Here is a 27931-nt window from a genome sequence, read left to right as displayed (position 1 = left end):
TGCCACAGAATTTTGTCCTTAATACTGTGCTGATCATGTCTAAACGAGATTCTTCCTCAAATATCCGGCTTGACTGTGTGCATTTATGCAGGTGAGATGTGTGGCTGAGTTACTCCTCTCCTCCCTATGTCGCACTGATACTGTCACTGGTGCACAGACAAAACCCAGAGTGAATACAGCCATGGGGGGAGAGAAAGAGAGAGAAAGCGAGCGAAAGTGGGTGGAGCATTGTGTAATCACTGCTGGATTTACAGTGGGGAGAACAAGTATTTGATACACTGCCGATTTTGCAGGTTTTCCTACTTACAAAGCATGTAGAGGTCAAATATTTATCATAGGTACACTTCAACTGTGAGAGACGGAATCTAAAACAAAAATCCAGAAAATCACATTGTATGATTTTTAAGTTATTAATTTGCATTTTATTGCATGACATAAGTATTTGATACATCAGAAAAGCAGAACTTAATATTTGGTACAGAAACCTTTGTTTGCAATTACAGAGATCATACGTTTCCTGTAGGTCTTGACCAGGTTTGCACACACTGCAGCAGGGATTTTGGCCCACTCCTCCATACAGACCTTCTCCAGATCCTTCAGGTTTCAGGGCTGTCGCTGGGCAATACGGACTTTATGCTCCCTCCAAAGATGTTCTATTGGGTTCAGGTCTGGAGACTGGCTAGGCCACTCTAGGACCTTGAGATGCTTCTTACGGAGCCACTCCTTAGTTGCCCTGGCTGTGTGTTTCGGGTCGTTGTCATGCTGGAAGACCCAGCCACGACCCATCTTCAATGCTCTTACTGAGGGAAGGAGGTTGTTGGCCAAGATCTCGCGATACATGGCCCCATCCATCCTCCCCTCAATACGGTGCAGTCGTCCTGTCCCCTTTGCAGAAAAGCATCCCCAAACAAGTATGTTTCCACCTCCATGCTTCACGGTTGGGATGGTGTTCTTGGGGTTGTACTCATCCTTCTTCCTCCAAACACAGCGAGTGGAGTTTAGACCAAAAAGCTCTATTTTTGTCTCTTCAGACCACATTACCTTCTCTCATTCCTCCTCTGGATCATCCAGATGGTCATTGGCAAACACCCACGAGGTGAGATCTTGCATGGAAACCCAGACCGAGGGTGATTGACCGTCATCTTGAACTTCTTCCATTTTCTAATAATTGCGCCAACAGTTGTTGCCTTCTCACCAAGCTGCTTGCCTATTGTCCTGTAGCACATCCCAGCCTTGTGCAGGTCTACAATTTTATCCCTGATGTTCTTACACAGCTCTCTGGTCTTGGCCATTGTGGAGAGGTTGGAGTCTGTTTGATTGAGTGTGTGGACAGGTGTGTTTTATACAGGTAACGAGTTCAAACAGGTGCAGTTAATACAGGTAATGAGTGGAGAACAGGAGGGCTTCTTAAAGAAAAACTAACAGGTCTGTGAGAGCCGGAATTCTTACTGGTTGGTAAGTGATCAAATACTTATGTCATGCAATAAAATGCAAATGAATTACTTAAAAATCATATAATGTGAATTTCTGGATTTTTGTTTTAGATTCCGTCTCTCACAGTTGAAGTGTACCTATGATAAGAAATTAAGACCTCTACATGCTTTGTAAGTAGGAAAACCTGCAAAATCGGCAGTGTATCAAATACTTGTTCTCCCCACTGTAAATCCAGCAGTGATTACACAATGCTCCACCCACTTTCGCTCGCTTTCTCTCTCTTTCTCTCCCCCCATGGCTGTATTCACTCTGGGTTTTGTCTGTGCACCAGTGACAGTATCAGTGCGACATAGGGAGGAGAGGAGTAACTCAGCTTTACATCTCACCTGCATAAATGCACACAGTCAAGCCGGATCTTTGAGGAAGAATCTCGTTTAGACATGATCAGCACAGTATTAAGGACAAAATTCAGTGGCACTGTAATTGAAAGGAATGCTCAACTACTTTTTGTAAAAAAAAATCATTTCAGATCTTTGCATTCTTAGTGGATTCTACCTGCTGCTTTTGTTGGCTTGTTTTGGTTTACATGCGGCTTTGATTTTTAACGATGCAAGCAGCAGTGCTGACCTCTACATGCTTTGTAAGTAGGAAAACCTGCAAAATCGGCAGTGTATCAAATACTTGATCTCCCCACTGTATATGTCACATTGAGAATAAGCCAATCAGAGAAAAGAACAGGCTGGGCTTTATCACCAGTGCTATAGTATATTCCTATTACCCCACAGGCAGAATGAGTGAGAGATGAGGGGACTGAATGAGAGCTCAATCCTACAATACAGCTCAATGTCACTTGACGCTGCCACTGTAGCTCCATGGTTGAGAGACCGAGCATTAACAATCTGAATGCTACAAAAACACATCTACCACATACAGAAAAAATTACAAATCGTTGAAAACATTTAAAAATCATTACAATTCCCAAAATGTTTGGATATGGTGCATTTGATTGAACTTTCAGAGAACTTAGTCCTACATGGTTGTAACCTTCAGAGTAAAAACTTGTCTCCCGAGTGGCGCAGTGGTCTGTGCCACTAGTAGCTGTGCCACTAGAGATCCTGGTTCGAATCCAGGCTCTGTCATAGCCGGCCGCGACCGGGAGACCCATGGGGCGGCGCACAATTGGTCCAGGGTAGGGGAGGGAATGGCCGGCAGGGATGTAGCTCGGTTGGTAGAGCATGGCGTTTGCAACGCCAGGGTTGTGGGTTCGATTCCCACGGGGGGCCAGTATGAATTTTTTTTAAAAATAATGTATGCACTCACTAACTGTAAGTCGCTCTGGATAAGAGCGTCTGCTAAATGTAAAATAAACAACATAGGATCTGCATGTATTTAAAAGAGCTATTTACTAAAAAATTATTGTCATGTCACTTTATAGTATGCATCACAAGTGTATTAGGTTCAGGGGACTACAGGCCAACAAAATTGGGGGATAAGGCTATGTAAAAGAGCTTCCTTTCTATTAGAGTGACCCACACATTAGTTAAAGAACACCATGCTTTCCCTGAATATCATTTCAATCAAAATAAAACAAACTGTTTGTGTTCTCCACGTATGTAAGAATATTAGGTTTCTCTTGAACATAGCCTACACAAATATTTGAAAATAACAGCCAATGACTGTGGATTTCCATTTGTCAGATCCTCCTTCCCTGCTGTTTGTTATTCCCTGCTGTTTGTTATTCAAACACAAATAAGCCATTGTGTAAATCATGACCAGTTCCAAAACACCACAGTGGTCTGGTGCCATTTGATGAATCAATATTGCTATTCGTTTTGTATGTTAGAAGTACGGTAGTATGTCAATCTAGTCCATTAGCAGGTAAACTAACATACAGTGAGGGAAAAAAAGTATTTGATCCCCTGCTGATTTTGTACGTTTGCCCACTGACAAAGAAATGATCAGTCTATCATTTTAATGGTAGGTTTATTTGAACAGTGAGAGACAGAATAACAACAAAATAATCCAGAAAAATGCATTTCAAAAATGTTATAAATTGATTTGCATTTTAAATGAGGGAAATAAGTATTTGACCCCCTCTCAATCAGAAAGATTTCTGGCTCCCAGGTGTCTTTTATACAGGTAACGAGCTGAGATTAGGAGCACACTCTTAAAGGGAGTGCTCCTAATCTCAGTTTGTTACCTGTATAAAAGATACCTGTCCACAGCAGCAATCAATCAGATTCCAAACTCTCCACCATGGCCAAGACCAAAGAGCTCTCCAAGGATGTCAAGGACAAGATTGTAGACCTATACAAGGCTGGAATGGGCTACAATACCATTGCCAAGCAGCTTGGTGAGAAGGTGACAACAGTGGGTGTGATTATTCGCAAATGGAAGAAACACAAAAGAACTGTCAATCTCCCTCGGCCTGGGGCTCCATGCAAGATCTCACCTCGTGGAGTTCCAATGATCATGAGAACGGTGAGGAATCAGCCCAGAACTACACGGGAGGATCTTGTTAATGATCTCAAGGCAGCTGGGACCATAGTCACCAAGAAAACAATTGGTAACACACTACGTCGTGAAGGACTGAAATCCTGCAGCGCCCGCAAGGTCCCCCTGCTCAAGAAAGCACATATACAGGCCCGTCTGAAGTTTGCCAATGAACATCTGAATGATTCAGCGGAGAACTGGGTGAAAGTGTTGTGGTCAGATGAGACCAAAATCGAACTCTTTGGCATCAACTCAACTCGCCGTGTTTGGAGGAGGAGGAATGCTGCCTATGACCCCAAGAACACCATCCCCACCGTCAAACATGGAGGTGGAAACATTATGCTTTGGGGGTGTTTTTCTGCTAAGGGGACAGGACAACTTCACCACATCAAAGGGACAATGGACGGGGCCATGTACCGTCAAATCTTGGTTGAGAACCTCCTTCCCTCAGCCAGGGCATTGAAAATGGATCGTGGATGGGTATTCCAGCATGACAATGAGCCAAAACACACGGCCAAGGCAACAAAGGAGTGGCTCAAGAAGAAGCACATTAAGGTCCTGGAGTGGACTAGCCAGTCTCAGGACCTTAATCCCATAGAAAATCTGTGGAGGGAGCTGAATGTTCGAGTTGCCAAACGTCAGGCTCGAAACCTTAATGACTTGGAGAAGATCTGCAAAGAGGAGTGGGACAAAATCCCACCTGAGATGTGTGCAAACCTGGTGGCCAACTACAAGAAACATCTGACCTCTGTGATTGCCAACAAGGGTTTTGCCACCAAGTACTAAGTGTTTTGCAGAGGGGTCAAATACTTATTTCCCTCATTAAAATGCAAATCAATTTATAACATTTTGGACATGCGTTTTTCTGGATTTTTGTTGTTGTTATTCTGTCACTCTCTCTCTCTCACTGTTCAAATAAATCTACCATTAAAATTATAGACTGATCATGTCTTTGTCAGTGGGCAAACGTACAAAATCAGCAGGGGATCAAATACTTTTTTTTCCTCACTGTATACACATACACACAGACACACACATTTCACCCAGTGAGTGAGGGGTGACGGTACCTCATTGTCAGTGACAGTGGGCCGGCAGGTAGCCTGGCAGTTAGGAGCATTGGCCCAGTAAGCGAAAAGGTTGCTGGATCAAATCCGCGACGACAAGGTAAAATCTGTTGTTCTGCCCTTGAGCAAGGCAATTAACCCTAATTGCTCCAGGGTCACCGTGAGTTGTGAAATGGAAAAACATTTTCATTTCACACCTGTACAGGTTACCCATTTGTACATAAGTGAAACAGGACTATATAAGCACCCAATACTTATTATTACACAGTTGATCTTGGGCTATAATGCAAAGCAGTGCGGTTTAATTAAAATGCACCAATGAGTGAGCAGCCATCCATTCAAAATGCCACTCAAATCAGAGAGTGTTGCTCTACTGAACATCCACTCCAGTCCAATGTGGCAGAACAGCATTCATCTCAATGGGAATATAAGGTCATCATGAGTAAGTTGATTGCTAGACTGGATTGTTGCATCCAGTACAACGTGGGAAACTCGCAGTTCCCACAGAAGCATTTAGAAGGTGGGTTGCTATGAACACACAATGATCCAATATATAAGTAAAAAATAAACAAAACAAAACTGTTTCTATGTTCGAGCTAGGGGACAGCACTTTTCTCTTCTACTGCGGAGGAATACAAGACACATTACTTGTTATATACAGTGCATTCATTAAGTATTCAGACCCCTTGACTTTTACCACATTTTGTAACATTACAGCCTTATTCTAAAATGTATGAAATTGTTTTTCCTCATCAATCAACACACAATACCCCATAATGACAATGCAAAAACAGGTTTAGACATTTTAGCAAATGTATAAAAAAAAATGAAATATCACATTTACATAAGTATTCAGACCCTTTACTCAGTACTTTGTTGAAGGACCTTTGGCAGCGATTACAGCCTACAAGCGTGGCACACCTGTATTTGGGGAGTTTCTCCCATTCTTCTCTGCAGATCCTCTCAAGCTCTGTCAGGTTGGATGGGGAGCGTCGCTGCACAGCTCTTTTCAGGTCTCTCCAGAGATGTTCGATCGGGTTCAAGTCCAGGCTCTGGCTGGGCCACTTAAGGACATTCAGAGACTTGTCCCGAAGGCACTCCCGCGTTGTCTTGGCTGTGTGCTTAGGGTCATTGTCCTGTTGGAAGGTGAACCTTCACCCCAGTCTGAGGTCCTGAGCGCTCTGGAGCAGGTTTTCATTAAGGATCCCTCTGTACTTTGCTCCATTCATCTTTGCCTCGATCCTGACTAGTCTCCCAGTCCCTGCCGCTGAAAAACATCCCAACAGCATGATGCTGCCACCACCATGCTTCACTGTAGGGATGGTGCCAGGTTTCCTCCAGACGTGATGCTTGGCATTCAGGCCAAAGAGTTCAATCTAGGTTTCATCAGACCAGAGAATCTTGTTTCTCATGGTCAGAGTCCTTTAGGTGCCTTTTGGCAAACTCCAAGCAGGCTGTCATGTGACTTTTACTGAGGAGTGGCTTCCGTCTGGCCACTCTCCTATAAAGGCATGATTGGTGGAGTGCTGCAGAGATGGTTGTCCTTCTGGAAGGTTCTCTGTCAGTGACCATTGGGTTCTTGGTCACCTCCCCTCGATTGCTCAGTTTGGCCGGGTGGCTAGCTCTATTTCATTTTTTATTTTTAGTCATTTAGCAGACGCTCTTATCAGAGCGACTTACAGTTAGTGAGTGCATAAAATTTTTTCATACTGGCCCCCCGTGGGAAACGAACCCACAACCCTGGCGTTGCAAGCGCCATGCTCTACCAACTGAGCTACACGGGGCCTGGGAAGTCTTTGTGGATCCAAACTTCTTCCACTTAAGAATAATGGAAGCCACTGTGTTCTTGGGGACCTTCAATGCAGCAGAAATGTTTTGGTACCCTTCTCCAGATCTGTGCCTCGACACAATCCTTTCTCGGAGCTCTACGGACAATTCCTTCGACCTCATGGCTTGATTTTTGCTCTGACATGCACGGTCAACTGTGGGACCTTATATAGACAGGTGTGTGCCTTTCCAAATCATGTCCAATCAATTGAATTTACCACAGATCAAGTTCTATAAACATCTCTAGGATGATGAATGGAAACAGGATGCACCGGAGCTCAATTTCGAGTCTCATAGCAAAATGTTTTTGCTAAAATGTCTAAAAACCTGCTTTCGCTTTGTCATTACGGTGTATTGTGTGTAGATTGATGAGAAAAAAACATTAATTTAATCCATTTTAGAATAAGGCTGTAATGTGGAAAAAGTCAAGGGGTCTGAACACTTTCCAAATGCACTGTAAACTGGAATGACGCATGATTGTGGATAGATCTAAGCAGCAGGAAGTAGGGTACAGGTCATGATTGAGAAGCTGGTCTCTGCCTGCAGGTCAAGACTGTTAAGAATCTGTACAGTACAGGGATAGATAACAGCAGCTATCTCACTTAAACATCTGTGCCTGAGGTTCACAGAGGCTCTGAGAACTGGAAAGATTTCTCCCTCTCCCGCTAAATTTGCCCGATTCCATCTCTTCCCCCTCACACTCTCTGCAACTCCCTCTCCCCACCACCATCTTTCTCTTCCTCTCTGTGTGTGTAGCAGGTCTAAAAGTATTTGGACAGTGACATTTTTAGTTATTTTGGCTCTGTACTCCAGCACTTTGGATTTAAAATGATACAATGACTATGAGATTAAGGTGAAGACTTTAATTTGAGGGAATTTTCATCCATATCGGGTGAACAGTTTAGAAATTACAGCACTTTTGGTACATAGCCCATTTTAGGGAACCAAAAGTATTTGGACAAATTCACTTTTATGAGTTATAATAATAATAATTCATAGCATGCAATGACCACATCAAGCTTGTGACTATACAAACTTGTTGGATGCATTTGCAGTTTGTTTTGGTTGTGAAATAGAAATGAATGGTAAATAATGTATTGTGTCATTTTGGAATCACTTACTGTAAATAAGAATAGAATAGGTTTCTGAACACTTCTGCATTACATTTAAATTTTTTACATTTTAGTCATTTAGCAGACGCTCTTATCCAGAGCGACTTACAGTCATTTTTTTTTTTTCATAACCCCCGTGGGAATCGAACCCACAACCCTGGCGTTGCAAACGCCATGCTCTACCAACTGAGCTACATCCCTGCCGGCCATTCCCTCCCCTACCCTGGACGACGCTGGGCCAATTGTACGCCGCCCCATGGGTCTCCCGGTCGCGCCCGGCTACGACAGAGCCTGGATTTGAACCAGGATCTCTAGTGGCACAGCTAGCACTGCGATGCAGTGCCTTAGACCACTGCGCCACTCGGGAGGCATTAATGTGGATGCTACCATGATTACGGATGACGAGTGAGAAAGTTACAGAGGCACAAAGATCATACCCCCAAGACATGCTAACCTCTCACCATTACCAATAACAGGGGAGGTCAGAATTTCTTGGCGGTATGATATTTATGCCTCCAACTTACTCACTCATCATTATTCACGATTCATTCAGGAATATCTGTAATCATTGTACCATCTACATTAATGTAGAAGTGTTCAGAAACATTATATTCTTATTTACAATATAAAAGTGACTCCAAAATAACAATACATTATTTACCATTATTTTCTATTGGGCACAAAATCTGAAACAACCAAATCAAAAACGGCAAATGCAACCAACAAGATTCTAGAGTCCCAAGCTTGATAGTCATTGCGTGCCAGGAATATGGGACCAAATACTAAACTTTTGAATACACAAGTTAATTTGTCCAAATACTTTTGGTTCCCTAAAATGGGGGGGATCATGTACAAAAAGTGGATGAAAATATGAGATGGATGAAAATACCATAAAATTCAAGTTGACAGTCTGCACTTTAACCTCAGTCATTGTATCTTTAAAAAAATCCAAAGTGCTGGAATACAGGGCCAAACCCCCCACCCCCCCAAAAGAAATCCCTGTCTAAATACTTTTGGACCTCACTCTACAGAAAGCATTAATAGCCCAAGCCTTCCAGGTTACGGATTCTATAAAACAATCATGATTAGATTCTCTTCCCTGAAGGGAAAAGGCAGAAAGGAAATTGAGTGATCTTGATAGTGTCCTCTGAATACATAGCCTGTTAAAGCTACCATGGGACAGACAGAAAAAGACTGCCAAGACCGATCGTGTCTCAGAAAAGAGGCCACTAGTACACATCATAGCAACTAAAGGAGTGAGTTTAGTGTTGTATTTTTCTCAATAAAATCACCTTTAATTCAAGAGGCACTAGAGTACTTCATTTCAACATCACATCCCATCAGTCAACACAAATTAGGATATGTGTTTCAATACTTTCCAAACCTGCTCTGATCAAATAGAAAACTACTCGTAGGACTAAAATGTCAAAATGTGATGGATGTGCTTGGAGTGAGTGAGAGCTCAGAAAGAGCACAACAGGGTGCCTCCCCCAGACGGTGGTCCTTAACTTTAATGGCCCTCATTAGCCAGGTCAACAGCACAGCAAGGCTCAAAACAGACCTGTCATACAGTAGCTCTCATAAATGAGATTGCTATATCAGTCTGTAGTGAGGTTAGCCGTGTTGATTATGTCCACATTCTTCAAAAAGAAAGAACTGTGGGAGAAGGGAGAAAAAGGTTGGGGGATGTCAGAGAGTGATGGACAATTAGATAACTTCTTCAGTGGTAAATAAATTAAATATTGCATAAATCCATTTGAGGCTGAATCATGGAGATGAGGCATCTTAATGCAGACCACGACAGTCCAACAGTAAGCACTAGGGCAGCCTTCCCTCCAAAACCACAGCATGCTGCATTTAAACCAAAAAGGAGACTTACGCCATGATGATTTTAGATGTTGCTAGTCATTTGTTTGAAAACCACTCTGCTCGTGATCCAGTTGAAATTCATCACCAAAGCGTGAGGGGAAAGCTGTGTTAGTTTCTCATCAATATATACTCAGATTATAGCTATAGGAGTCCAGAACTGCGGTGACACAACAAAGCACCTCGCTCCTTAAAGTGACAGCATTTTCACTTAGTCTGCAAACCCCATCACCCCCACATAAGGGGTAAAGAATAAATGGCCAGGGGCTCCTCCACCCCGTCCACCCCGTCTTGACAGTGATACAGGAGGTGCTCTCAAAGCAAATACTGTCATTAGTCATAATCACAAAGGAGGACACCTTGCATGATGCTCGTACACACACTTTGCACACCACCAACAACAACCAATAACATGAACCCCTAAGTCCCATGTCCACAAATGGTTAAGGTGAGGTACAATGGAACCACAAATCCAAATTTAAATGATTAAAATGTGGGATCAATTTCCTCATCATTGAAATTGAGGATTGTGTTTTAAACTGGTATGAATTCTCAAAATAAATAGCAAATGAGAGTTAGTCAAGTTACCCTTCCTCACCATTGAATAAACTTGAAAACAAATACATTATACAATGACAGTCTCCTGACCACACTTAGAGAACAAGCCGTTCTCCTCCTGCGCCGACTGCAGCTGCCCCCGCTGTTCCATTACAGTTTTATCTGTGCCGGCTCCAAATGGGCTGGGTGCCTTCCTTCCTACTGCAGGAGAATTCTAAATGAGATGGAATGGCTTAGCCTGGGAGTCAGAAGTGATGGAGTTAATGCTAGGCTCTCAGAGCCAGCAAAATGCCCTTGCGTTGAGAGAAACTTGGATGGGCCACTGCGCACCATCAGCACCCTGGCTCATTAGCATTACAGCACCATGGTGGCTATGTAACTCCCCTTCATAGCAGCTATACTCCTCCTTAAAGGACCAACACAGTGAACAGTCCCAGGCTCCATCGAAACCGCAGCAGCTGTCATGAGTAGGGCTGTGGCGGTCATTACATTTTGTCAGTCAGTTTGTCAAGCAAAAAACTTCCGGTCTCAAGGTAATTGACCATTAATTAACATAAACACATTTAGCATCTCCGGGCCATACAAGCCGCTGATGCGCGCCTTTGGAACAACTACATAAAAAAAAACTATAATAAATCAATTGTACATACACCATCACAATAAATCCATTATTTATTTTAGGCAAGTCTAAAGAAACATGATATGAAGAAAATGTATTTCAGAAGAACAGAATATGACTTGGCCTACTGTATGTTCTGGCTATGCGCCATGCCATAGGCTTGTTCATTTAGCAGACAAGATATGCTTATAAGTCCAGTGCCATTATTTTATATTATATGATTTTATAGTAAGAAGAATATAACTGAACTTAGCTGAATAAACTAGAGAGGATATTTCCCCCATTCTGGAGCGAGAGTGCGCATATGAAGTGGCTGTTGAGCATAAAAGTGATCATTTGAAACGGGTCCTATAAACTAGATTAGTTATTTGACAACTTTAGTTGTGAATGATACAAACTTTAGAATGCCTTAGAAATCAGAAGTATGTGGACACCTGTTCGTCGAACAGCTCATTCCAAAATCAACGGCATTAATATGGTGTTGGTCCCCCCTTTGTTGCTATAACAGCCTCCACTCTTCTGGGAAGGCTTTCCAATAGATGTTGGAACATTGCTGAGGGGACTTGCTTCCATTCAGCCACAAGAGCATTGGTGAGGTCGGGCAATGACGTTGGATGATTAGGCCTGGCTCGCAGTCAGCCTTCCAATTAATCCCAAAGGTGTTCGATGGGGTTGAGGTCAGGGCTCTGTGCAGGCCAGTCAAGTTCTTTCACACCGATCCTGACCATCCATTTCTGTATGGACCTCGCTTTGTGCACCGGGGCATTGTCATGCTGAAACAGGAAAGGGCCTTCCCCAAACTGTCACCAAGTTGCAAGCACAGAATTGTCTAGAATGTCATTGTATACTGTAACTTTAAGATTTCCCTTAACTGGAACTAAGAGGCCTAGCCCGAACCATGAAAAACATTCTACTGCCAATGTTTGTCTATGGAGATTGCATGGCGGTGTGCTCGATTTTATACACCTGTCAGCAACGGGTGTCGCTGAAAGAGCCGAATCCACTCATTTAAAGGGGTGTCCACATACTTTTGTATATAGGTACACCGGGGGAATTTACACAAGATAAACTAAGAATTACAGTTGAAGTCGGAGGTTTACATACACCTTAGCCAAATACATTTATACTCAGTTTTTCACAATTCCTGACATTTAATCCTAGTAAAAATTCCCTGTTTTAGGTCAGTTAGGATCACCACTTTATTTTAAGAATGTGAAATGTCAGAATAATAGTAGAGAGAATGATTTATTTCAGCTTTTATTTCTTTCATCATATTCCCAGTGGGTCATAAGTTTACATACACTCAATTAGTATTTGGTAGCATTGCCTTTAAAATGTTTAACTTGGGTCAAACGTTTCAGGTAGCTTTTCACACCAAAAAGTTGGGTGAATTTTGGCCCATTCCTCCTGACAGAGCTGGTGTAACTGAGTCAGGTTTGTAGGCGTCCTTGGTCGCACACGCTTTTTCAGTTCTGCCCACACATTTTCTATAGGATTGAGGTCAGGGCTTTGTGATGGCCACTCCAATACCTTGACTGTTGTCCTTAAGCCATTTTGCCACAACTTTGGAAGTATGCTTGGGGTCATTGTCCATTTGGAAGACCCATTTGCGACCAAACTTTAACTTCCTGACTGAAGTCTTGAGATGTTGCTTCAATATAGCCACATAATTTTCTTTCCTCATGATGCCATCTATTTTGTGAAGTGCACCAGTCCCGCCTGCAGCAAAGCACCCCCACAGCATGATGCTGCCACCCCCGTGCTTCACGGTTGGGATGTTTTTCGGCTTGCAAATTCCCCCTTTTTCCTCCAAACATAACGATGGTCATTATGGCCAAACAGTTCTATTTTTGTTTCATCAGACCAGAGGACATTTCTCCAAAAATTACGATCTTTGTCCCCATGTGCAGTTGAAAACCATAGTCTGGCTTTTACGGTGGGGGAAAAAAGTATTTAGTCAACCACCAATTGTGCAAGTTCTCCCAGGCCTGTAATTTTCATCATAGGTACACTTCAACTATGACAGACAAAATGAGAAAAAAAAAATCCAGAAAATCACATTGTAGGATTTTTTAATGAATTTATTTGCAGATTATGGTGGAAAATAAGTATTTGGTCAATAACAAAAGTTTCTCAATACTTTGTTATATACCCTTTGTTGGCAATGAAACAGGTCAAACGTTTTCTGTAAGTCTTCACAAGGTTTTCACACACTGTTGCTGGTATTTTGGCCCATTCCTCCATGCAGATCTCCTCTAGAGCAGTGATGTTTTGGGGCTGTCGCTGGGCAACACGGACTTTCAACTCCCTCCAAAGATTTTCTATGGGGTTGAGATCTGGAGACTGGCTAGGCCACTCCAGGACCTTGAAATGCTTCTTACGAAGCCACTCCTTCGTTGCCCGGGCGGTGTGTTTGGGATCATTGTCATGCTGAAAGACCCAGCCACGTTTCATCTTCAATGCCCTTGCTGATGGAAGGAGGTTTTCACTCAAAACCTCACGATACATGGCCCCATTCATTCTTTCCTTTAGACGGATCAGTCGTCCTGGTCCCTTTGCAGAAAAACAGCCCCAAAGCATGATGTTTCCACCCCCATGCTTCACAGTAGGTATGGTGTTCTTTGGATGCAACTCAGCATTCTTTGTACTCCAAACATGACGAGTTGAGTTTTTACCAAAAAGTTATATTTTGGTTTCATCTGACATTCTCCCAATCTTCTGGATCATCCAAATGCACTCTAGCAAACTTCAGACGGGCCTGGACATGTACTGGCTTAAGCAGGGGGACATGTCTTGCACTGCAGGATTTGAGTCCCTGGCGGCGTAGTGTGTTACTGATGGTAGGCTTTGTTACTTTGGTCCCAGCTCTCTGCAGGTCATTCACTAGGTCCCCCCGTGTGGTTCTGGGATTTTTGTTCACCGTTCTTGTGATCATTTTGACCCCACGGGGTGAGATCTTGCATGGAGCCACAGATCGAGGGAGATTATCAGTGGTCTTGTATGTCTTCCATTTCCTAATAATTGCTCCCACAGTTGATTTCTTCAAACCAAGCTGCTTACCTATTGCAGATTCAGTCTTCCCAGCCTGGTGCAGGTCTACAATTTTGTTTCTGGTGTCCTTTGACAGCTCTTTTGTCTTGGCCATAGTGGAGTTAGGAGTGTGACTGTTTGAGGTTGTGGACATGTGTCTTTTATACTGATAACAAGTTCAAACAGGTGCCATTAATGCAGGTAACGAGTGGAGGACAGAGGAGCCTCGTAAAGAATAAATTACAGGTCTGTGAGAGCCAGAAATCTTGCTTGTTTGTAGGTGACCAAATACTTATTTTCCACCATAATTTGCAAATAAATTCATAAAAAATCCTACAATGTGATTATCTGGAAATAAATGCTAAATTTGTCTGTCATAGTTGACGTGTACCTATGATGACAATTACAGGCCTCTCTCATCTTTTTAAGTGGGAGAACTTGCACAATTGGTGGCTGACTAAATACTTTTTTGGAGCAGTGGCTTCTTCCTTGCTGAGCGGCCTTTCAGGTTATGTCGATATAGGAGACAGAATGAGTCTCCTTCCTGAGCGGTATGACGGCTGCGTGGTCCAACTGTGTTTATACTTGAATACTATTGTTTGTACAGATGAATGTGGTACGTTCAGGCATTTGGAAATTGCTCCCAAGGATGAACCAGACTTGTGGAGGTCTACAATTTTTTTCTGAGGTCTTGGCTGATTTCTTTTGATTTTCCCATGATGTCAAGCAAAGAGGCACTGAGTTTGAAGGTAGGCCTTGAAATACATTCACAGGTACACCTCCAATTGACTCAAATGATGTCAATTAGCCTATCAGAAGCTTCTAAAGACATGACATCATTTTCTAGAATTGTCCAAGCTGTTTAAAGGCACAGTCAACTTAGTGTATGTAAACTTCTGACCCATTGGAATTGTGATACAGTGAATTATAAGTGAAATAAATCTGTCTGTAAACAATTGTTGGAAAAATTACTTGTGTCATGCACAAAGTAGATGTCCTAACCGACCTGCCAAAACTATAGTTTGTTAACAAGAAATGTGTGGAGTGGTTGAAAAACTGGTTTTAATGACCTAAGTGTATGTAAACTTCCGACTTCAACTGTATATGTACAGCAGTAGATATATTAGAGTAAGCTACGTCAAGAATCCAGTAAATAAATAAATATGTGTTGTGTATAAACAGTGTAACTAAAATACAATTAACATTAGTATAAAAATATATTTACACACACACACACACACACATTACAGTATGTATGTATACTACCAGTCAAAAGTTTGGACACACCTCATTCAAGGGTTTTTCTTTATTTTTACTATTTTCTACATTGTAGAATAATAGTGAAGACATCAAAACAGTGAAATAACACATTTGGAATCATGTAGTAACCAAAAAAGGTGTTAAACAAATCAAAATATATTTTATATTTGAGATTCTTCAAATAGCCACCCGTTGCCTTGATGCCAGCTTTGCAAACTCTTGGCATTCTCTCAACCAGCTTCACCTGGAATGCTTTTCCAACAGTCTTGAAGGAGTTCCCACCTATACTGAGCACTTGTTGGCTGCTTTTCCTTCACTCTGCGGTCCGATCATCCCAAACCATCTCAACTGGGTTGAGGTCGGGTGATTGTGGAGGCCAGGTCATCTGATGCATTAGTCCAATACATTTTACATTTTAGTAATTTAGCAGACGCTCTTATCCAGAGCAACTTACAGTTAGTGAGTGCATACAATTTTCATACTGGCCCCCCGTGGGAATTGAACCCACAACCCTGGCGTTGCAAGCGCCATGCTCTACCAACTGAGCTACAGATGTCCATCACTCTCCTTCTTGGTAAAATAGCCCTTACACAGCCTGGAGGGCTCATTGTCCGGTTGAAAAACAAATGATAGTCCCACTAAGCCCAAACAAGATGGGATGACGTATCGCTGCAGAATGCTGTGGTAGCCATGCTGGTTATGTGTGCCTTGAATTCTAAATAAATCACAGACAATGTCACCAGCAAAGCACCCCCACACCATCACCTCTCCTCCTCCATGTTCATCCGTTCACCCACACCGCGTCTCACGAAGACATGGCGGTTGGAACCAAAAATCTCAAATTTGGACTCCAGACCAAAGGACAAACTTCCAACAGTCTAATGTCCATTGCTCGTGTTTCTTGGCCCAAGCAGGTCTCTTCTTCTTATTGGTGTTCTTTAGTAGTGGTTTCTTTGCAGCAATTCGACCATGAAGGCCTGATTCACACAGTCCCCTCTGAACAGTTGATGTTGAGATGTGTCTGTGACTTGAACTCTGTGAAGCATTTATTTGGGCTGCAATTTCTGAGGCTGGTAACTCTAATATCCTCTGCAACTTATCCTCTGCAGCAGAGGTAACTCTGGGTCTTCCATTCCTGTGGTGGTCCGCCAGTTTCATCATAGCGCTTGATGTTTGTTGCGACTGCACTTGAAGAAACTTTCAAAGTTCTTGAAATCTTCCGTATTGACTGACCTTCATGTCTTAAAGTAATGATGGACTATCGTTTTCTTGTCATAATATGGACTTGGTCTTTTACAAAATAAGGCCATCTTCTGTAAACCACTCCTACCTTGTCACAACACAACTGATTGGCTCAAATGCATTAAGAAGGAAATAAATTCCACAAATTAACTTTTATTAAGGCACACGTGTTAATTGAAATGCATTCCAGGTGACTACCTCATGAAGCTGGTTGAGAGAATGCCAAGAGTGTGCAAAGCTGTCATCAAGGCAAAGGGTGACTATTTTGATTTGTTTAACACTTTTGTGGTTACTACATGATTCCATATGTGTTATTTCATAGTTTTGATGTCTTCACTATTATTCTACAATGTAAAGAATAGTACAAATAAAGACAAACCCTTGAATGAGGTGGTGTGTCCAAACTTTTGACTGGTAGTGTATATAATTCTACTGGTTGGAAGAATTTTGTATAATAAAAGTTTTGAATGCGGCGTCGTTTTATGTATCAGTTCATAAACCATGTGGCGCAGTGGTCTAAGGCACTGCATCGCAGTGCTAGCTGTGCCACTAGAGATCCTGGTTCGAATCCAGGCTCTGCTGTAGCCGGCCGCAACCGGGAGACCAATGGGGCGGCGCACAATTGGCCCAGCGTCGTCCAGGGTAGGGGAGGGAATGGCAGGCAGGGAGGTAGCTCAGTTGATAGAGCATGGCGTTTGCAACGCCAGGGTTGTGGGTTAGTTTCCCACGGGGGGCCAGTATGAAAATAATAATGTATGCACTAACTGTAAGTCGCTCTGGATAAGAGCGTCTGCTAAATGACGTAAATGTAAATGTACCATGGAATCGGTATATTGAAAATCTCTTCAACTATTTTGCAATCTATATGGCACAGCTGTACATTTGTTGGTCCTTAAACGAAACTGGTATACCTTTTTTATTCATCACAATTTCCTTTAACCAATTTTAGTCTTTAACGCAGGGCCGACAGACAAGTTCCTTACTTTTTCCCCCTTCCACTTGCCTCTTCCATTTTTGTGGTAATGCTGCTATTAGTTGGTTGTAATTTTGGGTAGAGTAGACATTTCCACATATTTTTATTAGCTGCATGTGTGACATAAATCCACCAGTCCTATTTATGATACCATTTACAAAAATACCTTTTAAAAACATTTTCAAAAAGTATAGTTTTTTTAATTAATTAGTATATTTTAGTTTAAACCACAATATTTGTTGTATTATTTGTTCTGTCTTTTCTGGTGAATTAAACTGAAATTGCAACCAACTTTCTATGGCTTGTTTTAAAAATAGCTATATTATGGAGATGATCTGAATAAACGGAAAAAAGCCATTCTTGAACATGGGGTGAGACATTCTTACTAATTTGATAGAGAACCAGTTCGGATTTAAGTATAACTTTTGAATGACTGATGCCTTTAGTGAGAGGTCTAATGCTTTAATATTTAATAATTTCTGCCCTCCGAATTCATATTGTCTGGCTTGCCATACCAAATAAAATTGAATATTTTTTTGCAGATATATTTTATAAAACAGGTCGCTAGGTGTAGGAATGACCATAAGCAAATAGGTAAACTGGGATATGACTAGAGTGTTAGTCAGGGTGATCTTTCCACAAATAGACTGCTATTTTCCTTCCAATGGTAGCAAGATCCTATCTATTTTTGCTAACTTTCTATAAAAATGTATTGAGGTGAGATCATTTCTTTCTTTCGGGATATGTATACCGGGTATGTCCACATCACCGTCAGAACATTTTATTGGTAAACTACACAGTAATGTAAAAGTTGTAGTTTTTTAGTGATCCAATAGGTAATATAGTACATTTATCATAATTTGGTTGTAATCCAGAGAGGTTAGAAAATGTATCTAGATCCTCCATGAGGCTGTGGAGGGATCCAAATTGTGGATTTAAAAGAAAACATGAATAATCAGTGTACAGTGACACCCATTGTTTTTAAGCCATGTATTTCTAACTCCTTGATATTATTGTTGGATCTGATTTTAACAGCTAACATTTAGATGGCAAAAATAAATAGATATGCCGACTGTGGAGAACCTTGTTTTACTCCGACAGTTTAAAACTTTCTGAGAAGTAGCCACTATTTACTATTTTACACCTAGGGTTACTATACATACAGTGGGGAAAAAAAGTATTTAGTCAGCCACCAATTGTGCAAGTTCTCCCACTTAAAAAGATGAGAGAGGCCTGTAATTTTCATCATAGGTACACGTCAACTATGACAGACAAAATTAGAAAAAAAATCCAGAAAATCACATTGTAGGATAGTTAATGAATTTATTTGCAAATTATGGTGGAAAATAAGTATTTGGTCAATAACAAAAGTTTCTCAATACTTTGTTATATACCATTTGTTGGCAATGGCACAGGTCAAACGTTTTCTGTAAGTCTTCACAAGGTTTTCACACACTGTTGCTGGTATTTTGGCCCATTCATCCATGCAGATCTCCTCTAGAGCAGTGATGTTTTGGGGCTGTCGCTGGGCAACACAGACTTTCAACTCCCTCCAAAGATTTTCTATGGGGTTGATATCTGGAGACTGGCTAGGCCACTCCAGAACCTTGAAATGCTTCTTACGAAGCCACTCCTTCGTTGCCCGGGCGGTGTATTTGGGATCATTGTCATGCTGAAAGACCCAGCCACGTTTCATCTTCAATGCCCTTGCTGATGGAAGGAGGTTTTCACTCAAAATCTCACGATACATGGCCCCATTCATTCTTTCCTTTACACGGATCAGTCATCCTGGTCCCTTTGCAGAAAAACAGCCCCAAAGCATGATGTTTCCACCCCCACGCTTCACAGTAGGTATGGTGTTCTTTGGATGCAACTCAGCATTCTTTGTCCTCCAAACACGACGAGTTGAGTCTTTACCAAATAGTTCTATTTTGGTTTCATCTGACCATATGACATTCTCCCAATCCTCTTCTGGATCATCCAAATGCACTCTAGCAAACTTCAGACGGGCCTGGACATGTACTGGCTTAAGCAGGGGGACACGTCTGGCACTGCAGGATTTGAGTCCCTGGCGGCGTAGTGTGTTATTGATTGTAGGCTTTGTTACTTTGGTCCAAGCTCTCTGCAGGTCATTCACTAGGTCCCCCCGTGTGGTTCTGGGATTTTTGCTCACCGTTCTTGTGATCATTTTGACCCCACGGGGTGAGATCTTGCGTGGAGCCCCAGATCGAGGGAGATCATCAGTGGTCTTGTATGTCTTCCATTTCCTAATAATTGCTCCCAGAGTTGATTTCTTCAAACCAAGCTGCTTACCTATTGCAGATTCAGTCTTCCCAGCCTGGTGCAGGTCTACAATGTTGTTTCTGGTGTCCTTTGACAGCTCTTTGGTCTTGACCATAGTGGAGTTTGGAGTGTGACTGTTTGAGGTTGTGGACAGGTGTCTTTTATACTGATAATAAGTTCAAACAGGTGCCATTAATACAGGTAACGAGTGGAGGACAGAGGAGCCTCTTAAAGAAGAAGTTACAGGTCTGTGAGAGCCAGAAATCTTGCTTGTTTGTAGGTGACCAAATACTTATTTTCCACCATAATTTGGAAATAAATTCATTAAAAATCCTACAATGTGATTTTCTGGAGAAAAAAAATCTCAATTTGTCTGTCATAGTTGACGTGTACCTATGATCAAAATTACAGGCCTCTCTCATCTCTTTAAGTGGGAGAACTTGCACAATTGGTGGCTGACTAAAAAAATGTTCCCCACTGTAACTTGAACCCATTTTATAAAATATTCTCCAAAATTGAAATATTCCAGGCATTTATATATAAACTCCAGTCGTACTTTACCAAATGCCTTTTCAAAGTCAGCTATGAATGCCAGGCCTGGTTTCCCAGATTTTTCATAGTTGTTTCCAGTACTTGTCTTATATTATCTCCAATGTATCGTCCATGTAAAACACCTGTCTGATTAGGATTAATAATATTCGACAATACCTTTTCAATTCTATGTGAATTTTTGCATCACAACACTGAAGTGTAAGAGGCCTCCAATTTTTTGAATGGACTGGATCTTCATATTTACGACTTGGATCCTGTTTCAGTAATCATGAAATCAGACCTTGTTGAGTGTCTGATAATCTACCATTTATATAAGAGTGGTTAAAACATGCTAATAACGGTCCTCTGAGTATATCACAAAAGGTTTGGTATACCTCCACTGGTATGCCATCCAGCCCTGGAGTTTTCCCGGACTTAAAGGCTTTAATTGCATCAATACGTTTTTCCTCTGTAATTTGGCTTTCACAAGTCTTTAATTGTACTATATTAATAGAAAAAAAATCCATACAATTAGCTTCGGTTAGTGGAGATAGAGGAGACTGAAACGAAAACATATGCAAAAAAGAACTTTACTTCCTCTTTCAAAATATTGTTTGGTGAATCATGGGTGACTCCATCCTTTGTAACAAGTTTCAGTAAATTATTTTTGGTAGCATTTCTATGTTCAAGATGTAAAAAATAATTTGCTGCATTTTTCCCCATATTCCATCCAGTTTGCTTTATTTTTTTAATAATATATTTCAAATTGATCTTTCTTGAATAAGTTACATTTCTTTTTGGGTTTTCCTCTGACTTATTCTGCACCTCTATGGTAAAGTTTTTATTGCTATCCATCTGTACTGTTAGTCCTTACATTTCCTTTGTTAATATGGACTCTTTTGACCTAAATTATTTTTGTTTCAGAGATGAGTACTGAATTGCATGGCCTCTAAAGGCACATTTAAAAGTGTCCCATACAATAAGGGGATCTGCTGTACCTACAGTGAGGGAAAAAAGTATTTGATCCCCTGCTGATTTTGTACGTTTGCCCACTGACAAAGACATGATCAGTCTATAATTTTAATGGTATGTTTATTTGAACAGTGAGAGACAGAATAACAACAACAAAATCCAGAAAAACACATGTCAAAAATGTTATAAATTGATTTGCATTTTAATGAGGGAAATAAGTATTTGACCCCTTTGCAAAACATGACTTAGTACTTGGTGGCAAAACCCTTGTTGGCAATCACAGAGGTCAGATGTTTCTTGTAGTTGGCCACCAGGTTTGTACACATCTCAGGAGGGATTTTGTTCCACTCCTCTTTGCAGATCTTCTCCAAGTCATTAAGGTTTCGAGGCTGACGTTTAGCAACTCAAACCTTCAGGTCCCTCCACAGATTTTCTATGGGATTAAGGTCTGGAGACTGGCTAGGCCACTCCAGGACCTTAATGTGTTTCTTCTTGAGCCACTCCTTTGTTGCCTTGGCCGTGTGTTTTGGGTCATTGTCATGCTGGAATACCCATCCACGACCCATTTTCAATGCCCTGGCTGAGGGAAGGAGGTTCTCACCCAAGATTTGACGGTACATGGCCCCGTCCATCGTCCCTTTGATGCGGTGAAGTTGTCCTGTCCCCTTAGCAGAAAAATACCCCTAAAGCATAATGTTTCCACCTCCATGTTTGACGGTGGGGATGGTGTTCTTGGGGTCATAGGCAGTATTCCTCCTCCTCCAAACACGGCGAGTTGAGTTGATGCCAAAGAGCTCGATTTGGTCTCATCTGACCACAACGCTTTCACCCAGTTCTCCTCTGAATCATTCAGATGTTCATTGGCAAACTTCAGACGGGCCTGTATATGTGCTTTCTTGAGCAGGGGGACCTTGCGGGCGCTGCAGGATTTCAGTCCTTCACAGCGTAGTGTGTTACCAATTGTTTTCTTGGTGACTATGGTCCCAGCTGCCTTGAGATCATTTACAAGATCCTCCCGTGTAGTTCTGGGCTGATTCCTCACCGTTCTCATGATCATTGCAACTCCACGAGGTGAGATCTTGCATGGAGCCCCAGGCCGAGGGAGATTGACAGTTCTTTTGTGTTTCTTCCATTTGCGAATAAATCGCACCAACTGTTGTCACCTTCTCACCAAGCTGTTGGCGATGGTCTTGTAGCCCATTCCAGCCTTGTGTAGGTCTACAATCTTGTCCCTGACATCCTTGGAGAGCTCTTTGGTCTTGGCCATGGTGGAGAATTTGGAATCTGATTGATTGATTGCTTCTGTGGACAGGTGTCTTTTATACAGGTAACAAGCTGAGATTAGGAGCACTCCCTTTAAGAGTGTGCTCCTAATCTCAGCTCGTTACCTGTATAAAAGACACCTGACAGCCAACAATCTTTCTGATTGAGAGGGGATCAAATACTTATTTCCCTCATTAAAATGCAAATCAATTTATAACATTTTTGACATGCGTTTTTCTGGATTCTTTTGTTATTATTCTGTCTCTCACTGTTCAAATAAACCTACCATTAAAATTATAGACTGATCATTTCTTTGTCAGTGGGCAAACGTACAAAATCAGCAGGGGATCAAATACTTTTTTCCCCTCACTGTATGTTGTATTGGAAAAAGTAAGTTGTAAATTCTTCTGTCCTAGTTAAAAACAAGTTATCATCCAATATGCTTTGATGAAATGTCCAATATCCTCGCCCATGTGGAAATTCTGTATGAGTAATATATGTCAATTATTTGATGGTCCGACCACCAGGTCAGGATATTTAAGCCTCCATATATCCACTAGTTCAAATATATCCATGACATTCGTGAATTACTATGTTGAAGCACCTTTGGCATCGATTACAGCCTCAAGTCTTGAGTATAACACTACAAGCTTGGCACACCTGTATTTGGGGAGTTTCTCCCATTCTTCTCTGCAGATCCTCTCAAGCTCTGCCAGGTTGGATGGGGAGCGTCGCTGCACTGCTATTTTCAGGTCTCTCCAGAGATGTTCGATCGGGTTCAAGTCCAGGCTCTGGCTGGACCACTCAAAGACATTCAGAGACTTGTCTCGAAGCCACTCCTGCGTTGTCTTGGCTGCGTGCTTAGGTTTGTTGTCCTGTTGGAAGGTAAAACGTTGCCCCAGTCTGAGGTCCTGAGCGCTCTGGAGAAGGTTCCTGGGGACCTTCAATGCTGCAGAAATGTTTTGGTACCCTTCCCCAGATCTGTGCCTCGACACAATCCTGTCTCTGGGTTTTTGCTCTGACATGCACTGTCAACTGTGGGACCTTATATAGACAGGTGTGTGCCTTTCCAAATCATGTCCAATCAATTGAATTTACCACAGGTGGACTCCAATCAAGTTGTAGAAATATCAAGGATGATCAATGGAAACAGGGTGAACCTGAGCTCAATTTCGAGTCTCATAGCAAAGGGTCTCAATACTTACGTAAATAAGGTATTTCTAAAAACCTATTTTTGCTTTGTCATTATGGGGTATCATGTGTAGATTGATGAGGATGGTTTAAAAAAAAATCAATTTTAGAATTAGGCTGTAACGTAACAAAATGTGGAAGTCAAGGGGTCTGAATACTTTCCGAATGCACTGTACATACACACACATGCATATAAACACACAACCACATGCCAGCAAATCCAGGTTCCATGAATAACAAAACGACAAAGATCAGTTCAATGGTATGAAGTGTAAAAAATGGATCTCAGGATGCATCTAACAATTTTTCTGTCTACTTTCTTTTGGTGAGAAACAAGATGAGTGCTACCAACTTTCTGCACTTTAGAATAGTTGAGCTGAAATTACTTGACATGGAAAACATTAACTTCTGCCTGGTTTTCACATTGCATTTATTTCAGCACCTGCTCCATTTGTTTCCTTTTCTAGTACAGTAAAAGGCTGACATTTTCAGGACAGTGTGAGAGTGTTCCTTACCCCTTCCTCCTTGTCACCCTGCACTCCCTGTGGCGCAGGCCCATCGGGAACCTCCTGGCACACGGGCAAGTGTTTCTTCAGCGTGGGCTCCTTGTTGAGTGTTGTGTAGCCAATGTGCTCATAGATTGGGTTGATGGTCATCTTAGCGATGTACTCTGCTGCCTTGGTCTCGATGTAGAGCGTGATCAGCCCATCTGTCACAAGGTCGTGGATGGATTCAAAGCGCTTCTCCCCGACAAAGTGTTTCCCATCATGGTAGAGGCGGAAGTTCCTGGTTTGATTTCCAAAGCTGCGTCCAGGATAGAGGGGGGAAAAGAGGAAAAGGGAAAAAATCTGTGAGAATCAGTTTCTATGGTTAGGAGAGCGTTTTTACACCCTGTCTCAAGCGGGGAGAATAAGGAGACGAGGCCGTACAGCTAGTTGAAAAAAAGGAAAATCCTAGGATGATTATACACACATCTATCAGAGAAGAGCCGACCCTAAAGGAATAAAATACCCTTTGCCTGCCTCTGCTTCCTCGTACCCTACATCAGTAGAAAACCAAATGAAATAATTCCTGCAAAAGCGCTAAGAGGTTTATATATCCAGTAATGACTGCTAGATCAAATAATTTCTTTGCCGCACTTAGTGGTTATAAATAATGGATACCTTTATTAGAGCTGATCAATACAGCAAGTGAATGCTAAAACTCTTACATCATCATCTAACAGGAAAGAGGCCTCAGATGTGCAGGCTGCAAGAGCCAACAAATACACTGTGTACGGACACCAAATCTCATCACTGTGCACAACATGAGCCAGAACAATGCAAGGAATTCTTCATCATTGGGTAGATGCCAGAGACCAATATTTCAACCTCATCTATCAATGGGAAATAAAGGGAGATGCTTGGCGAAGAGAAGAAAGTGCTCCAGGGTAAAAATAAAAACAAACCGGCACAAAGAACTCAGGAGACATTCTAAACTAACTAGCTAAGAATCCTTACTCCAACACTAACCAGACCCAAAGTTCATTACCTAACCCAAAGTACAACCTTTCCAAATTCAGAACCAAGGCAGCCCATTGTGGGACACCATTTACCATCCACCCTTTCACAGAAGGTGATTATATTTATGGAAAGCAATTATAGCAGAGAATCAGCGAGGGTGAGACACTTAAGCAGATATCCAGTGGGAAGCAATGCGGTTTATTTGCATTTCAAAACCTCATTGCTTGTTTGGAAAACAATGCATGTTCACGTGAGGAGAATTTCAAACGCTGCCCTAGTTTGTAAAAACACAAAATCAGAGCCGAAAACACTCATCACCTCTGCTGATCTGCTTTAGCGTGACCAAAGGAGATATGGGACAGAAAGGTATTTTCAGAGAGGGGCGTACCTTTCCCAATCTCTCTCGTGGTCTACTACCCCATCTCAGTCATCCCAGAGGAGAAGCCTCAGACTAGGGGATTATGAAAAAAACAAAAAATACTTGGCAGCACTCTCACTGGCTTCAAGGACAGAGACCAGACCTGAGAATACACTGTGCATTATATTTACCACGCTAACATCTGCGACAGAGGAAGGTATACTCATCTCAATTTCTCTAACATTCATTCTAGACAAAGGTTAGCAATGACAACCTGAAACATGTCAGGTTTTTCCAGGTTTGACTTGCACAATATAGGCTTTTTAAGTTTTTTGTGGCTGAAACTCCTTCATCTGAACATGAGCAGTCGGAGCAGAAATGGTATAGAGGCAAACACATAAAAGGAGCAATGCGCAGAGTGGCAGATTGACACTTGAAGCACAACTTGGCTGACCTCAAATACAAGAAATCGAAATTCTCGTCACAGCAGCTTGAAGGAAAGTGATCTGGATAAATAATTCCATTTAGTCAGGCCTCAATGCATAAGCAATACAGCACTTGACAGCAGAGAGAAGCTTATCCATGCTATTCATACAACCCATGTTCCTTCATGGGAATTACATTTGAACTTTCAAGATAAAGAAGAACACACTTTTTAGAGCATTCTGTACTAGAAAACTCCACTATATCATCATTCAATGTTTATTTTCCTGGTGATTCATAACATCAGTGAAGGACAGAAACTGAAAGATTCTTCCTCCCAAAATGATGACCAAATTAAGAACATTACGTTAATGTGTGGGAGCGCTTTAAAGCCATCTATGGAGTTTGATGTTGTTTTAATTTCCTGTTTATGGGTTGTATATGTAGGTGGTGTGTGAGAAAGAGCGAGACAGAGCACAAGTATGTGTGCAAGACTCAGCAAAGCTTGGAGTCACATGAGCCCAGTAACAGTCTGAGCAGTCTTTTTTGCCATTGTCACTGAATGTGAAATTGAATTCATTTCTATGGGCTATTCAATATTTTATCAAATAATTGTTTTAAATATTTTTTTAAATACACTACATGGCCAGAAGTATGTGGACATGCCTGTTGAACATCTCATTCCAAAATCATGGGTATTAATATGGAGTTGGTCCCCCCTTTGCTGCTATAACAGCCTCCACTCTTCTGGGAATGCTTTCCACTAGATGTTGGAACATTGCTGCGGGAACTTGCTTCTATTCAGCCACAACAGCATTAGTGAGGTCGGACACTGATTTTGGGCAATTAGGCCTGGCTAGCAGCTGGAGTTCCAATTAATCCCAAAGGTGTTCGATGGGATTGAGGTCAGGGCTCTGTGCAGGCCAGTCAAGTTCTTCCACACCGATCTCGACAAACCATTTCTGTATGGACTTCGGTTCGTGCACGGGGGCATTGTCATGTTAAAACAGGAAAGGGCCTTCCCCAAAATGTTTTCACAAAGTTGGAAGCACAGAATCGTCTAGAATGTCATTGTATGCTGTAGCGTTAAGATTTCCCTTCAATGGAACTAAGGGGCCTAGCCCAAACCATGAAAAACAGCCCCAGACCATTATTCCTCCTCCACCAAACTATACAGTTGACACTGAATTCGGGTAGCATTCTCCTGGCATCCACCAAACACAGATTCGTCCATCAGACTGCCAGATGGTGAAGCGTGATTCATCACTCCAGAGAATGCGTTTCCACTGCTCCAGAGTCCAATGGCGGCAAGCTTTACAGCACTCCAGCCTACGCTTGGCATTGCACATGGTGATCCTAGGCTTGTGTGGGGTTGCTCGGCCATGGAAGCCCATTTCATGAAGCTCCCGACGAACAGTTCCTGTGCTGACGTTGCTTCCAGAGGCAGTTTGGAACTCGGTAGTGAGTGTTGCAACTGAAGAAAGATGGTTTTTAAGCGCTACGCGCTTCAGCACTCACCGGTCCCATTCTGTGAGCGTGTGTGGCCTACCACTTCGTGGCTGAGCCGTTGTTGCTCCTAGACTTTTCCACTTCACAATAACAGCACTTACAGATTACCGGGGCAGCTCTAGCAGGGCAGAAATTTGGCGAACTGACTCGTTGGAACGGTGGCATCCTATGACGGTGCCACATTAAAAGTCACTGAGCTCTTCAGTAAGGCCATTCTACTGCCAATGTTTGTCTAAGGAGATTGCATGGCTGTGTGTTGGATTTTATACACCCGTCAGCAACAGGTGTGGCTGAAATAGCCAAATACACTAATTTGAAGGGGTGTCCACATACTTTTGTATATATAGTGTACCTAAAGGGGTCCAAAAATTCCAAATCAAATAGCTAAATGCTCAATGGTATGATTATCTTAAAACAATTC

The 27931-nt window shown here is 42.0% G+C and overlaps 1 protein-coding gene across 1 annotated transcript in view; it reads right to left on the bottom strand.

Moving 5' to 3' along the window:
* Window positions 1–27931, bottom strand: part of LOC311109847 (N-chimaerin-like) — a 57527-nt gene that overhangs the window by 20799 nt on the left and 8797 nt on the right. The window contains exon 7 of the mRNA XM_084152852.1: window positions 24234–24522. Coding sequence (XP_084008978.1) covers window positions 24234–24522 — 289 coding nt within the window. The remainder of the gene's footprint in view (window positions 1–24233; window positions 24523–27931) is intronic.

This window comes from Coregonus lavaretus, assembly GCF_964263955.1.
Source record: "Coregonus lavaretus genome assembly, chromosome: 35".
NCBI classification, from domain to species: Eukaryota; Metazoa; Chordata; class Actinopteri; order Salmoniformes; family Salmonidae; genus Coregonus; species Coregonus lavaretus.
The sequence above is the reverse complement of the archived record's forward strand: the minus strand, read 5'-3'. Positions and strand labels throughout refer to the sequence as shown.